This window comes from Rattus norvegicus, chromosome 14 (genome assembly GCF_036323735.1).
Source record: "Rattus norvegicus strain BN/NHsdMcwi chromosome 14, GRCr8, whole genome shotgun sequence".
NCBI lineage: Eukaryota > Metazoa > Chordata > Mammalia > Rodentia > Muridae > Rattus > Rattus norvegicus.
In genome coordinates this window covers 79,125,726-79,141,225 of record NC_086032.1, presented here as the reverse complement: position 1 = coordinate 79,141,225, position 15,500 = coordinate 79,125,726, and the positions used below count along the sequence as shown (strand labels likewise).

General features: G+C 51.6%; 1 protein-coding gene across 37 annotated transcripts in view; it reads left to right on the top strand.

Annotated features, from left to right (window-relative positions):
* The window catches only part of Ablim2 (actin binding LIM protein family, member 2), a 124,941-nt gene that overhangs the window by 73,761 nt on the left and 35,680 nt on the right, over positions 1–15,500 (top strand). For 14 of the 37 annotated variants that reach the window (XR_010057389.1, XR_010057390.1, XR_010057387.1 and 11 more), the window contains 6 exons: positions 102–179; positions 3,828–3,977; positions 6,602–6,634; positions 8,108–8,228; positions 10,259–10,357; positions 15,177–15,278. Coding sequence is in view for 26 of the 37 variants with exons in the window: in XM_063273367.1 (XP_063129437.1) it covers positions 102–179; positions 3,828–3,977; positions 6,602–6,634; positions 8,108–8,228; positions 10,259–10,357; positions 15,177–15,278 (583 nt within the window). In the remaining 11 variants the exon portion in view is untranslated. The remainder of the gene's footprint in view (positions 1–101; positions 180–3,827; positions 3,978–6,601; positions 6,635–8,107; positions 8,229–10,258; positions 10,358–15,176; positions 15,279–15,500) is intronic. The other 23 variants (XR_010057396.1, XR_010057395.1, XM_063273380.1 and 20 more) reach the window with 5 other exon arrangements.

Here is a 15,500-nt window from a genome sequence, read left to right as displayed (position 1 = left end):
CCGAACTCACTGGCATTCCTGCCTGCATCCTGGAGATTACCTCCAGAAGGTTCCGGGTGGCACCACTCCACTCCAGGTCAACCTGCACATCTCTGTTTCAGGAAACCAGGACTTCCTCAGAGAGCATTGTCTCTGTGCCTGCCTCCAGCACATCGGGGTCCCCAAGCCGTGTGATCTATGTAAGTGGGGGTCCTGGAGAGTGACATGGGGTGGCAGTGGGGTCACCATGGGGCCAGTGCTGTGGGTACTACAGAGTCTGCTGAGAGAGGTTACTTAGCACTCCCTTGGGAAAGAAATGGTTGCAGACTGGAGAGTGAAGAAGCTGCAAACATCTGTGTGACCTGGCACACAGACCTTTTCCCCATCTGGCTGGTGATGAGAGGAAGAGCACTGTGTATAGATGCGGCCATAGCAGTGCCGGAGGGCATGGCTGGCCTACACTTAGAGTGATCCAAGGGCACAGTGCAGGTCCTTGCTTGTGAACACAGAAGTTTCCTGCCCAGCTCCTCAAGAGGAGTGCACTGGAGGTGTGTGTGTGTGTGTGTGTGTGTGTGTGTGTGTGTGTGTGTGTATGCACGCACATGCATGGGACCATCCACATAAGTATAAAAAAGATTGAGTCTGTTTTAAGAAGTTGTTAGAACAGTTGCCTCAGAGGGTAGGTTAGAGACAGGAGGGCATTGGTATTACACCATGTGTGAGTGGTGAGGTTTGTCACTGAGAGTCCTGAGGCACAAGCTGAAGGGCAGCACAGTGACTTGAGAAGCCTCAGTACCAGAGGGAAGCATGTGACAGGAGCAAGTCCCTTCTGCTACCCACCCCTGGCTCTCCTAGCCAGGCCTTGGATCTTTGGTAGCATGGTAGAGTGATGAGATTCGTTCCCCCTTACCTGTCTTCAGCCTACATCCTCCCATGACGGTTAGCAGAGGGTCATTCTGACGGTCGGTAATAGCAAACATCGTTCCTGGGGTCACTGTCACCACAGTGTGGAGGGAGTGGGTTCCAGAGCCCTCTGAGCCCACTTGTGCTGAGTCTCAGCCTGTGCCCGTGAGGTCTGGGGTCTGGCTGTGTACCCTAGGCACGGTGTTTCCCTTAGTGGGCCTCTGGAGGCTTATTCATAAGCTAGGGTGACTCCAACACCACTGGTGGTCCAGGGCTTCCTACAGCTTGGCATGTGAGGCTCCCTGTAGAGCTCTAGGCCCAGAGAAAGGAATGAGAGATGGTACGCCTTCACCTCCTGAGCACCGGGATTCACAGGAGTGTGCCATTATGGCTGCCATATGAGGCCAGGGAAGGAATCCAGGCCCTCGTACATGCTAGGCAAGCCCCTGCCAACTGAGCCACATTCTAGCCCCTGCCTGTTGTTTACACAAATAGCGGTGGCCAGCAGGAAGGGGAACGTGATCTCCCTCATTATCCCTCATGAGCTCTGCAGCTGCGGCTCAGGACGGTGACCTGTGGCTGCTTTTCTTACAGTAAGTATGACTTATTGTTCAGCAATGGGAAACCACAGGGAACAGTACCTTGGCGCCTCTTTCTGGTGGCAGCCATGGGCATGAAGTGAAAGCCCAGTCACCCCACACTGTATTACTATATACACTGTGGAGTGTAGGCATTGTGGTATCTTGTATGGTCATCTTTTTAATCTGTTTCACAGAGTGTAAAGGAAAACACAAAAGGGGAAAACACACACACACACACACACACACACACACACACACAAATAGCCTTCACCAGTTAGAAAGCGTAACCCATTGTCAGGGCAACCATCCAAGGTCTTTGCACAGAGAAAGTAACTAATGCCACAAGCTATTCGCCAACCACTGTTTGCAGCAGGTAACTTTTAGGTTTTGGGAGCCCAGGTTGTACAGGAGCCTGAGGGAAGAGGGGGCCACCCAGGGCCAGGTGACCTCCTACCCAAGTGAGCTAGGGGAAGATAGCCAGGGGGACAGGTGAGTTGTCCCCAACATGGACACATCATTCCTAGTTATCCAGGAAATGCTAGCCTCTGGGCTGTCCTACTGCAGCCTGCAGAACCCTCTACAGAGCATTTAAGTGAGATGCTCATAGCAGTCGGACAGTGCATGAAGCAGTTGATGGTGCAGTACTACAGGAGGCAGAGGCTGGGTGCCCACCCAGTTGTGCAGATGCCTCATTGCTCAGCATGAGAAAGGGTATCAAATCCAGTTGGGGTCCTGGACAACCCTAGCCCTGACCCTGAGATATGGGAGAGGACATACAGTCCACAGAAGGTCAGCCCTCCCAAGAGACCTCCACGGGTGGGAATAGCATGTGACGAGCCCTCAGATGAAGGATGGAAACTACAGGAGCTGAGGGGCAGAGAGTGTGGAACTGGGCAAAGGAGACAGATAAACTGTTGGTCAGGGAAAGATCTCCTGGGCTCTGTTCATCCAGACAATCCTAATGGGATGGTCTGTAGTGATCACAAACCCCGGCTTAGGATCTGACCTCAGATTTTTGAGGCTTTCCCTGGGCTCCAAAAGGAATAGCTAGAGCTGTGAAGCACTAGACCTCCGGTCTTAGTGAATTTCTCTAGTGAGCCTATTGGTCAGGAAGGCTCCCTGGAGGGTATGGGTGAGGGCTGCTGGGCTCTGCAGAGCCCGCTAGGTTCTGAACAGACAATTAACAAAGATGGGGATGGCCTGAGGTGGGAGCAGCTGGGAGGGGTCATCAGGAGTGCCACTTGACGTATCTGTAGCTAGCGTGGGGCCTATGGAAGGGAGTATCAACTAGAGGAAGGGTTCTAGGGGCAGGCAGCTACCATACTTTCCTAGGTGAGTGACTCTGGGCAAATTGTTCAACGTCTCTGAGCTCTAGACTCTTCATCTGTATAAATGGGAATGCTGTGAGCATCCCTGTCATAGGTAGCTGTGAGTTTCTGAAGCTGAGCAGGGAGGGATTAGCCCAGAGCTGGGCTGAAGGCTGGAAAGAGTTGAGGTGAGCCAGAGGGGATAGGTGGGGCTAGAGAATGAGTATGGGTGCAGGGGACACTTCTGAGGAGGGTGGGCAGAATAAACAGGAGCTACAGCAGCTAGGTGGACCTCACAGTGAGTCCAGTGGGCCACATCCCAGCACCCTGTCAAATGCCGAGCCGCCATCTTGCTACTGTTCTGTACTTGCTCAAAACTGCTGAGGCGAGGAGAGGATAAGAATGTATGTGCCAATGTGGCTGTGTGTGGGATGATGTGGGCAGAATGAGTCACATTAGGGTCGTGTGTGTGTGTGTGTGTGTGTGTGTGTGTGTGTGTGTGTGTGTGACATGCACATGTGTGCAAACTTGTAAGAGCCAGTCCTGGTGTGCAAGTAGCCGTGCATATGTATGGGGACGTGCTTTAAGCGGGCAGGTGTGTGCTATCATGCAGAGTGGGTGTTACTGGTGCATCCCCCCATCACCTTAGACAAACAGGCTCTGTGTGTGCTCTGATGTGTGCAGGCATACATGTGTGTGTGTATGTGTGTGTGTGTGTGTGCATGTATGTACATGGATGTGAGTAGGGGATTCTGTGCATGTACATCTGTGATAGATGTTCATGGTATATACCTGTAACCGTGTGTGGTTTTAGGTCATAGTCTGAGTCTCACTGTCAGGCCCTGCATCAATACATTACGAGCACAACCAATAGCTTCAGTGTCTGACTCCAGAGCTATCCTGTGGCTTTGCATCCCTACCTCACCTTCCCTGGGGACTCAGTGTGCTCATACCCTGCTGGAGCCTTGCAAACCCAGGACATCCTCACTGCTGGCTGTGGAATGGCTCTGGCCTGGCCTGTGTCATCAGTGTCCCCTCCTCTGTTCTCCTTCCTCAGGCAAAGCTTGGTGATGAGATCCTGGACTACAGGGATTTGGCTGCTCTTCCCAAAAACAAAGCGATCTACAACATCGACCGCCCCGACATGATCTCCTATTCGCCCTACATTAGCCACTCGGCTGTGGGGGACAGGCAGAGCTATGGTGAGGTACGGCTCTTCATCATGTGTTGCATGCTTCCCCCTGAGCTGGCTCTTGTGGACAGAGTTAGTCACTGCCCACACTCTGCTTCTTCGCCCCCAGATGGCATGTCCATCTTATTGAAGGTACTCCCACTCAACCACACTCCCTCACAGCGTCTGAGAGAGAAGTGGAGGCGAGGAGAGCTTGGGAGAGGGACACACACTGTACAAATGTCTGCATTTCCCTGGCCTCTGAGTGTTTTATGATGATGAAGTGTGCCGTCTTCTCTCTCTGGACCATATGGCCTTGAGCCCACATTCCTAGGCCAGCATCTCCTGGGTGTCTTGAGCAGCCCATCCTTAGGCTGGTTAAACAGTATGGTTCACGATTCCCTAGTATTTCTGAAAATAGAAGGCGTCTGTCTTAATTAGAATTTCATTGCTGTGAAGAGACACCGTGACCACAGCCACTCTTATAAAGGAAAACATTTCATTGGGTCTGGCTTACGGTTTCAGAGGTTTAGTCTGTCGTTGTCCATGGCAGGGAGCATGGCAGCATGCAGCAGACATAGTGCTAGAGAAGGAGCTGAGAGGTCTACATCTTGATTAGCTGGCAGAAGTGTGCCTCACTGGGTGTAGCTTGAGCACATATGACCTCTAAGCCCACCTCCATGGTGACACACTCCCCCCAACAAGGCCAAACCTCCAAACAGTGCCACTCCCTATGGTCAAACATCCAAACACATGAGTCTCTGGGGGCCATTCCTATTCAAACCACCAGGGCATCTACTGGTGCTGGTTTATTCAAGCTGCCTGTTTCCACTGAACACAGTTCCTGTTAAGTCTCATTTCCTTCCGTTAGATTTTAGTGTGGCTTTGGGCTGTATGTGGAGCTCAGAACAAATCTTTAACTGGAGCAGGGAAATGGTCATTTCTAACACGTGCCTCTTTGACTTCCTTCTGTGGCTTCAGCAAGACCTTGTGGGGTGTGAGGGCCAAGACTCAGGGGATTGTATTTACATAGCAGTGTTGAGTCGCTCAGCTTGGCCCTGCATAGGTTATAGCCCCCAAACAAGCCTGCAGGCTGCGAGGACCACTCAGGGACCAAGAAGAGCAAAGGTGCCAGCAGGTGGCCCTCCTGGCGTGCAGCCTGAGGAGAAAAGGGCACCAACCTTGTGCCTACTGCCTGGTACCTGAGCTGGGGGTGGGCTTTACCACCCTGCATCTAGCCTTCAGGCAGCAGGCAACTGGAGAGGGTCAGAGGTCAAGCAACTTGGCTGTATCCCTCTGAGACCCAAAGCCTGGCTTTTCTCTCCTAAAGACCATGCACTGGCTGATCCTCAGGGACATGGAATTCAGGCCTCAGAGCTGGGTTCAAGTCCCACTGTACTCAGCCTCAGGAGGACAGCAAGGTCATCCCTGAATGGGACATTGGCATTCCTTCAGTGACTTCAGGAAGCTATGGTGGGGAAAGTTTCAGTGATCAGGATTGATATGCAAGCCCACAGACTGTTGACAGCGTTGTCCTACATCCATGGTACACAATTTTACCGTTCAAGTGTGTGGCATAGAATTGCAGACACAGGATCTGGAAACCTCCAATGATTCTTTTCAGCACAATGATTCTTTTCGAAGGTGAGACCACACCTTCGAAATATCAAGGTCCGTGTGGCCCACAGATAGTTCTGACTTAAAGGTCTGTCCTTCAGAGGGCAGCAGACAGCATGGGAGTGTATGTATGTGACTTAGGTGTCACCCTCTCCCGTATCTGCCCTGCCACAAGCTTGCACCTTCTGTCATACTGTTTGTGAGACCTGCCTCAGCAGAGGTCAGTACCAGGCTGCCCTGGGGAAGGGGTATTCCCATTAAAATGCTACTTCCTCCTATGGTCCAGGATGATGGTGTGGTGGGTGGCAACACAATATAGAAAACCTTAGGACCCTTGTCAGGTACATCACATAGAGAGTAGCTGATGACTTCCTTACTGCCTCGCTGCCTCTGGACCATTCTCAGGAATGGAGGCGGGTTTTTTTGTTGTGGTTTTGTTTTTGCTTTTGATTTCTGTCCCTATACCATAGCCCAGCCCCTGGGAGTGATTTTTCTCTGTCACACCTAAAAAGCCCAGGGCCGAATGAGGTTCAGCTAGGACTCACGTGGCCCAGGTAAGCTGCCTGTGGACCCCGCTTTCTGGGTGTCAAGAACAAGGTGGGAGAGCCATGCTTCTGGTGGAGGAGTCATTCACTGGAAGCATAAAGACTGGCGCCACCCTTCTGAGCCTTGGTCTCTTGGCTCTCTCCTAGCCTGCGGTCCCAGCTCTTTCTGCTGAGCCCCACCCCATCTTTCCCCTCCAGAGAAAAATGAAAGTGACGAGCCCAGAGGGTGTGGCTAGAATGAATGGTCCCTGAGCTACCAACAGCTTTCTCTTTGAACTCATGGTCTCTGAGGAGAGTGTGGATGTGATCGGGTGGGCTGAATGGAGGAAGGAGCTGGCTCAAACAGCACCAGGCCACCTCTTGTGCTGGACCCCCTTGTCAGTTAGAGTCGCAGGTCATGAACGTAGGCACCTATGTTGCCTGTGGTTACCAAACAGCCCTCTTACCCCTAAGCAACCCTGGCACAGCGCACTAACAGCTGCTCTGTTGTGTCCACAGTCACCTCAGTTGCTCTCACCAACGCCGACTGAGGTAACCACCGCCTATGCCTGCGCCCTGTGTGCTCATGGTGCTACCGTCTGCAGGGTTATAGAGATGACCAGCATGGCACCCTGAGGGCCACAGGGCCCTGGCCACTTCACTGGGGGCCCTCCTGCTGGCTGTTTTTATAATCATATCTCATCGCATGTTCCCCCATGTGTGTGCAGACAAGTCTTCACCGACACTGGGGATGTGGGATTTCCCAGCAGATCCTGGCCTGGGTCATGGCGTCCATGGGTGAGCTGGGGTACACTTCTTGCTCCCAACTAGATATTTAGGAAGCTCTGGGCCCTTGGGGCTGAACACTCTAAGAACTAAGCTTTCAAATAAGCTTTTTAATACCACCCTAAAGCTTCTTTGTTTTCCTCAGAATCAGTGGTGCAGGTTGGCCCCTCAGACTCTAGTCTGTGTAGTAGAATCCAGGGCTGGGAAGGGCATAGGACTGTGGCACTCTTTCGAGCCCTCTCTTTGTACTGGGCACTGTTGTAATCACTTTATACCTAATTCCTTTACCCAGAACAACACCTAGAGGTAGTTTCTAGGAGTTTCCCATTTAACAATGGAGAAACTGGGGCCCAGAAACCAAGTAACAGGGGCTGTTTGCTTTCTGCCCTCCCCATCCTTGGGAAGTGTCCCACTCCAGTCCACAGAAGGTCCAAAGATCGAGGATCTCCTCATGTCTCAGACTGAGGAACACATTCCATTTCTTGTAGCTTTAGAAGCAGGATCTGTGGCAAAAGCTTCTGCCTGGCCCCTCTACCACCTCCTCAATCCTTCTTGGAAACAATGCTTGGGGTACTGTGGGGACCCTGTTGCTGTGGGATGCTTGGGGTTGACATGAGGCTAGGAGGGCTGGCATGACCCAGGCCACCAGGCTACATCACAGAGGGATGGGCAGGCTGATTCTGGGACCATAGTGCCATGTCATCTCATGCTGCTGCCACCCGCTCTGGCTGCTCCCAGAAACTCTTCCTGCTAAGATAGGGCTGTGTCATCAGTGCTTGTGGTCTCGTTGGCTGGCTTCTGAGCCCCAGAGGGCAACTTCATGCCTCAGAGGGTGCCACAGAGCACCTAGGGCTTCCCTCCCACGTGAGGAGCACGTCAGTGTTCTCAAACTGTACCAGCAGCCCAGAGTGCTGGGAAGGTTTAAGAGGGAGGGGAGTGGGTAGGGCAGGGAGGATGCAGGTATGGTCCTTCCACCACATCCCAGAAGTCCTAGCACCAAGGAGGGTCAGATGGACTGGAAGGATGGGTACCCCATGGGTCCATACTCAGGCTGAGGGACTTGCTATAACTCAGCCCTGCCTCTCGCTGTCCAGATGTGCTCTCTTTATGCTCTAAGACCCTGTTTTAGGGTTATGTTGTTTCTGCCCCCGGGATCTAGAGGGCAAATACAGTTGGGGTTAGGGGGTGAAAGGCAGGCTGTGTGCCTGACCCAGGTCTTCTCACTGTCTTCCTACCCAGGGGGATCAGGATGATCGGTCCTACAAGCAGTGCAGGACCTCCAGCCCCAGCTCTGCTGGCTCAGTCAGCCTTGGGCACTACACTCCAACGTCACGATCACCCCAGCACTACAGTCGTCCAGGTAGGTATTCACCCCCACCCCACTTGTCTTGACCCCTGATGAGGTTGTATTTCTCAATGAGTTTACTGACCTAAAGTAGCTTCTTTGTTCATTGAGAAAAACAGCAGGGTGGGGGGGTGCCAGTGGGGTCACGGAGCGTCTGGCCACTTGGACATACCAAAAGCACTACCTCAAGCAGTGGAGCAGGCAGCCAGAAGGCAGCTGGGGCTGGAGGAGTTGTCTAAACCCACAGTGCACATCTTGAGACGCATACAGCCCCAAGGCCCACACAGAACAATGTGGGCTTCTGGGGCGGTCACAGAGCTGTCAGATGTGAAATCACACATGAGGTAGGAGAGCAAGCCACAGTCTTACAGTTGTGAGCCCACGGTAGCTTGGGAGGATTAGCTGAGGAGTCAGAGTCATTGGCCACGATAGCCAGTCACAATGTCTAATGCTGTACCTATCACGCAGTAACCCTAAAGACAAGCATCCCGTGAAAGAGATTGGCAAAGGTCCCTATGCCCTTCCAGCTGGGAGACAACCCTGTGCAGGGCCTCCTACCATGTTGCCTCATTCCCCACCCCAACCCTTCCCACTCGGCTCCCAGTTTGCATTGCGTTCCTCAGCTTTGAGCTGGCATGTGAAAGCCACAGGGACCATGCACAAGACGCTCTGCCTTTTGGAGGGATTTTTCCAGGCTGCTTCTTTCCTGCCAGCTGTGCATGACCCATTTTCACACCTGTGGACCATAGCTCTTAATTTCGAAAACTTTGTGGAAAAATCAACTTAGCTGTTTGCAGTCATTTTCATTGATTCCTTGCAATATTCTTGGTCCATCCTGCTCAGTGAGTGCAAAGAAAGAGGGTGAGTGAGTATGTGCATGAGAGATTAAGTGAGTGAGTGAATGAGTGAGTGAGTGAGTGAATGAATGAATGAGTCAATGAGGTAAGAGTGTTAATGAGTAAGTAATGAGTAATGGGTCAGTGGATGATTAAGTGAGTGAATTAGTACGTGAGTAAATGAGTGAATGAATGAATGAATGGGGTTAGTCAGAGAGTTAATGAGTAAGTTAATGAATGAGTCACTGGATGATTAAGTGAGTGAATTAGTGAGTGAGTGAATGAATAAATGAATGAATGAATGGGGTTAGTCAGAGAGTTAATGAGTAAGTTAATGAATGAGTCACTGGATGATTAAGTGAGTGAATTAGTGAGTGAGTGAATGAATGAATGAATGAATGAATGGGCTAGTCAGAGAGTTAATGAGTAAGAAAATGAATGGGTCAGGGGATGATTAAGTAAGTGAATTAGTGAGTGAGTGAATGAATGAATGGGCTAGTCAGAGAGTTAATGAGTAAGTAAATGAATGGGTCAGGGGATGATTAAGTAAGTGAATTAGTGAGTGAGTGAATGAATGAATGGGCTAGTCAGAGAGTTAATGAGTAAGTAAATGAATGGGTCATTGGATGATTGAGTTAATTGGGAGAATAAGCACATGAGTTAGTGAAAGACTGAGTCAGTGAATGTAGACGTGTTAGTGAGTAAACTAAGTGAAGGAGAGGATGAATGGGCGAGCAGGTGTGTGGACAGCAGTGACTTTCTTGAGCCCTTCCCCCAGGTCCCCTGTGATTTGACCCCTGACTTTGCATCACCAGGAGGGCCTGGCTACTGACTGCTTGGTCAGGGGTCAAGCCCAGAGGGCTAAGCTTTGTATCTGGACTGTCGAGTGCCATGAGAATGCTGGTGACAGACCACTCTTTGACCTCTGGAAGCTGCCCCCCCCCACTGTCCTTGTTCACAAGGACACCCCAAAGTGAGCCATGGACAGGGCCCCAGATGTGTCCCAAGCTCTGGCTGCCACCCTGTGTCTCAGATGCAGCATCTCCTGACCCCATCTGAAGGAGATGGCTCACAGCCTTCTGGGTAATCCTATTCAGGTGCCCCAGGAGAGCAGAGGGGCAATGTCCCTGGCCAAGTGGGGACTAGGGCGAGTTGGTGGCTCTGGGGTGGAGGAGCCCAGGGTTACTGACTGCTCTCTGTTGCCCGCAGCTGGTACTGTGAGTGTTGGTACCAGTAGCTGTCTGTCCCTGTCCCAACACCCAAGCCCTACATCCGTGTTCAGACATCATTACATCCCCTACTTCCGAGGTAAGGCGTGCAGTGCACAGCGGGGGTTGCTCGTCCCATGTCTCCGCATGGCTTCCAGAGCCCTGTGTCTCATGCCTGTGTACTTCCTGTGTTGTGTGTGTCTGGCTCTATTCTTGTCAGTGTGTCCATGTCCTGGAAGGAAAACAGGGTGGTTTGTCACTAAGAGAACAGCTGGAGGGAGCATCTCAATGAACACCTTGCTGGAGGTGGGGGAGTCCTCAACCCATCCTCCATCCTCCGTCCTCCATGGTAGGGTACTGTTAGTGTTAGCCTTCAGGAGCAGGAGCTGAGATGTGGAGAGGTGGTGATGTCCACAGCCTCAGACCCCTGGTGGCTGGGTCAGCACTCAACTCAAGTGGCTCCAACCCCTGGGTCTTTCCAAGGCATCATACCAGCCACAATCCATGTCCTGTAGATTGTATACATGGATGAGAGAGTAAATGCCCTTAGTGATTTATTCCACACTAAGAGCTGAATTATGTGTACCCCAAGTTCACGTATGGATGGCCAAACCTCCATACAGCAGTGTTTAAAGAAACAATGTTAAGGCAGGTAGGGTGATGGAGGTAGAGAAAGGGTCACATATGCTGGCCTTGTAAGGTCAGAAGATGGCCCTGGGCATTATTTGCACATTTAAGATCAGTGATGAACTGAGCAGAGCCCTCAGCACTGCCATGCCTTCCTTGCCTCTTCATGGGCTCTCCACACATCTCAGTCTCTAGCAGTGATTAAGTTCCTAGTGACGATGCACAGCCCCGAATGCTACATCCCTAGAGCAGCACAGTGGCTTCTGGGGCCTTAATTCATGTACGTCTTATCTGTGGGAGTCTCAGAGTAAGGGGGGCTCGCTCCCAAAACCTGAGGGGAACCTGATCACTTTGGAGGAATCAGACAGGTCTCAGAGTCTGATATCTTTCTTTCCTTTGCCCAATGGCCCTGTGAGGGAGGTCCTGCCTTAGTGGATCAGATACCTCTGGGTTCATGGTCAGCCTGAGACCATTGGCTATTGCTGCTCCTGTTCTTAATGGAGGAGGAGCAGAAACCCATAGCTCTGCCCTCCAACTGACTTCCATGGCGGACTGTGACCTTGGGCTCTCCAGCATCCTTCAGACCATGCCTCGAGGAGGTAGCAACCATGAGATGAGTACCTGCTGGAGGTTCAGAACAAAGCCGGACACAGGTCCTTCCCTAGAATCTCCTGAGGACCATCTTGCTCCTAGTCTCTGGACACCCTGTCCATAGCACACAGCCACAGCTGTGGCATCTGCCAAATCTCTGGAAAATTCCTTCTTACTCCCATGGGTGCTTTGTAGTATTTGGGACACAGTGGAGACAACTTACTATCTGATGCTAGTTGAGGGCTCCCAGGTAGACATGCTGTCCTGGTCCAGCCCTCTCCTGACCTAGCTAGCTGGTGACAGGGCCTCTCCCTCTCCCCTCTGTCCATCTTCCACGCAGTTCAGACATTATAGCCTCCCACTGAGTCTCAGGGCCTAGGGCCTAGGGCCTCTCTATCCCCAGACCTAAGTCAGGTGAGGAAGGGGCTGGTGACAGTCATTGGCACATTACTGTCAATTTCAGACCTTGGTTGAAGTGGTGTAAGGTTTAAGCCTGACTCTGACTCGATAAGAAACAGGCTGCAAGGGTTGGGGATTTAGCTCAGTGGTTAGAGTGCTTGCCTAGGAAGCGCAAGGCCCTGGGTTCGGTCCCCAGCTCCGAAAAAAAAGAACCAAAAAAAAAAAAAAAAAAAGAAAGAAAAAGAAACAGGCTGCAAAGATGGGAGATGTGTGCTGCTGATGTCACTTTTCTGGGGTCTGACTGGAGGGCCTGCCACAGTACTAGTGTCATGAGAAGGAAGAAAGTCAGAGGAATCAGGGCAGAGCCTCAGATCAAAGCCCCAGCGTGCATATACCCAGCCAGTGATTCTCATCTTGCCAAGGGTCCCCTCGCCAGCTCTAAAGCAGGTCCCTAAGCCCTGGTTCCTCAGCTCAGAGGAAGTTCTAGTTAGAAACTACACATGCCTTGGGTATGGTCCCCAAAGGACCATGACATGTGGTTGTGAGCCAGACTTGCTCTAGTGGGACTTTGGGAAAGTTCAGCCACAGCTAACCACAGAATCTTCAAGGCCAGGGCCAAGCACAGCATCTTCAAGGCCAGGACCAACCATAGCATCTTCAAGGCCACAACCAACCGCAGCCATAGAAACCATAGTTGCAACAAGAAAATAGATAATGAGTCACTGGTTCATAGATGACACAATGTCCACAAATCTATACCAAAAAGACCAGCTAAATAAGAGCATATGGGGAACAACTGCTGCACAGAAGGCCCCAGAATTTGTAGAGATGGTGGGTCACAGAGGTAAGCAGGACTCCCTCCACTGCATAGCCAAGTGTGTGCTGAGACCTCGAGAGGTGCCATGTCCAGGCAAGGCGTGCATCAGGTCTGACTCCAGGTCATGAAGGCAGCGAGTGCCCTGTGGGTGATGTGACAGGGATGAGTTACCACCTCTGTGCCTTCCTCCTAAATCCATAACCTCTGTCTCTCACACTCCCAGTTGAGGGACATTCTATAGCTCTTCCCCCACCCCCGCCAGGAACTGTCAAGATCTTCAGTGACAAGGGATGCTGGTCACAGCATCGGGAAGCCAGGATGTAACAGTGGGTGTGGTGTGATGTCCTGAATGGGTCCTGAGGTAGAAAATATCTCAAGTAAAATTGTGTTAAACTCAAACTATAATTAGAACTCAGAACAGTTCCACGTCCTGGAGGCGTGTCAGAACTTAGACGTGAGCCCTGAGTGAGGGCACCTTCTGGAACCATCTAAAACCATTCCAAAGCAAAATGTTAACTTAAAATGTAAAGAAGCCATGGGCCCTACCAGAGGTGGGGCTGCTCAGCTGTCCTTGGGAAGTGTCAGAAGCACCCCGGATATGACGCCTTCAAAAAGAGCCATGAGCCTGGACAAAGGAGCCTCCTTGGCTGTCCTTGGGTGACATGGGGGGGCTGGGGGCCTTATCATTTTGGATCATTGAGGAAAGGTGGTTTCCAAGCAGTCAGTGTGCCAGTTGACATGGAGGCAAGATGGTACCAACTGTGTGGGGCTGACGTGACCATACCATGAAAGCACGCAGCGAAGCTGCAGGCAGGTCTGTGGAGTTGAGGACAGCAGGGTGTTTTTCAGCGACATCAGACAGGCAAGCACGCTCACAGAAAGAGAAAGGGCCTGGCCTTCCTGAGCCTTTTGTCAACCAGGTGGATCCTGAGCCTAAACTCAGGGAAGTAGACAGTATGGACTCTGGGAAGGGCCTTGCAGGTCAGACAGGGGATGGGGAAGACTTAGTGGCAGTGATCCAGACAGGGACCAAGGTCTGGGAAACTGTAGCCGCTCTAGTGAGTGCATGTGATAGGAATTCCATTTGTCATTTCAGGGGACATCACACTATAGGCCAAGCTCTGGAGGGGACAGGAATGTTGGACCATTTTAGAACCCTCAGTCAACTGGGAGAGGATGACAGAAACAATCATAATGTCAAGATAGAGAAAGAAAGGCTAAGCCACAGAGGCTCTGCTCAGGGATGATACCCAGTAGGGACAGTTTCCAGCCTGAGTGGAATGCCTACAGTTGTTTTTTTCAAACTATGTCTGTCATGACTTATGCAACACAGAGAGTCATGCTATCATGTGTAAAAGAAGCCTGTGCTGGCCATCTCCCTGAGGTGAGGTCCCTGCTACTGCTAGGAGCAGCTGATGTAGCCAAAGTCAGAAGGGTCTATATCATTCTAGAACAAAATCTTTAGTCTCCTAAGTGCCATCAGTGTTTACAGGAGAAATTAGTGACCATGATCAGGCAGGAGAAAATACCCAAAGTAGGAGTCATCAGTCTCCTTTGGTGGCCACCGGTTTGACCCTTCTCCAGCCATCCAGCAACCCCCAACTCCCTTTGCTCATGCTGCCTGTCTGTGATGTCCCTTGCTGTCTCCAGCCCATCCAGGCAGGGTTTCTGTCCCATTGGCTTTAGGGTCCTGCTGCTTGATCTTGCCATTCAAAGGTTCTTAGAGCTAGAGAGCCTGTTCCTTGCCAGTAGCCCTATCAGCTACTGCAGCGTTCAGGAAGTCTAAGAGAAGGGAGCAGTTGTGCCTTGGGGTGTCCTGCTGTGAGCTGTGCTCCTCATCCCATGTCCAGTACCACCGTGTTCTGTCTATCACATCCTGCATCGGAGGGAGGCGGGGCATCCACTCAGGTCACCAGGTGTCTCGGATGGGTGATTCGATTGTCCACCCTCCTTCACAGAACACAGAACAGCTCTAGCCGAGAGAGGTTGGAGGCAGTAGAGCGTCCTCGTTTTGCTTGCCAAAAGCAGCCGTGTCAGGACTGTGGAAGTGGATGGATGCTGATCCCCAGTTCCCCACATAGGCAGAGCCTCTTCTGTTATTGTGAGGACTGCTTTTGACCCATTTCCCACACCTTAGTCCTATTCTCACAGTTAATTGGTGGAATCTCCAAGCAAGCAGGACCTTCCTGCACGAGCTACATCAGGGAGACAGGAATCGTGAGTCTGCAGTGTGTGTTCACACCCCAGGATCCTGGGCTCTGCCCACTGCACACTCTTGGCCCCTCCAGTCACTGCCCCTTTGTCCCCTCCACCCCCTAGAGCCAGGCACACTCCAGATTGGAACAGAAGTCATAGGGTCCATGGCTCCAGCATGGACTTCCTTCAGGCAGGATAGAGGGTTCGCTGCAGATGAGCTCTTTTTGCCTGAAACCTTCTGCTTTGCTTCTCTGCCTCTCACATGCTGTCTCTGCCCTTCCACCTGGAGGCAGCGAAAGTGGCCGTAGCACTCCAAGTCTCTCAGTGCACTCCGACAGCAGGCCTCCTTCCTCTACCTATCAGCAGGCTCCGAGACACTTCCACGTCCCAGGTAGGTTCCTGCATGTTTGTGACTTTCTCATGCACCATCTTGCCCACACCCGAATGTCAGAGCATCCTCAAACACTGAGTTTCCTTAAAAGCTACTCCATGGAGTAGGGTGTAGTGGTGCATACCAGGTATCTCAGCACTGAGATAGGGGCGATGTCAGGAGGGTCACGAGTTCAAGGCCAGTCTGGAATAGGAAAAATTTTTTTCTCCAAATCAAAAACAC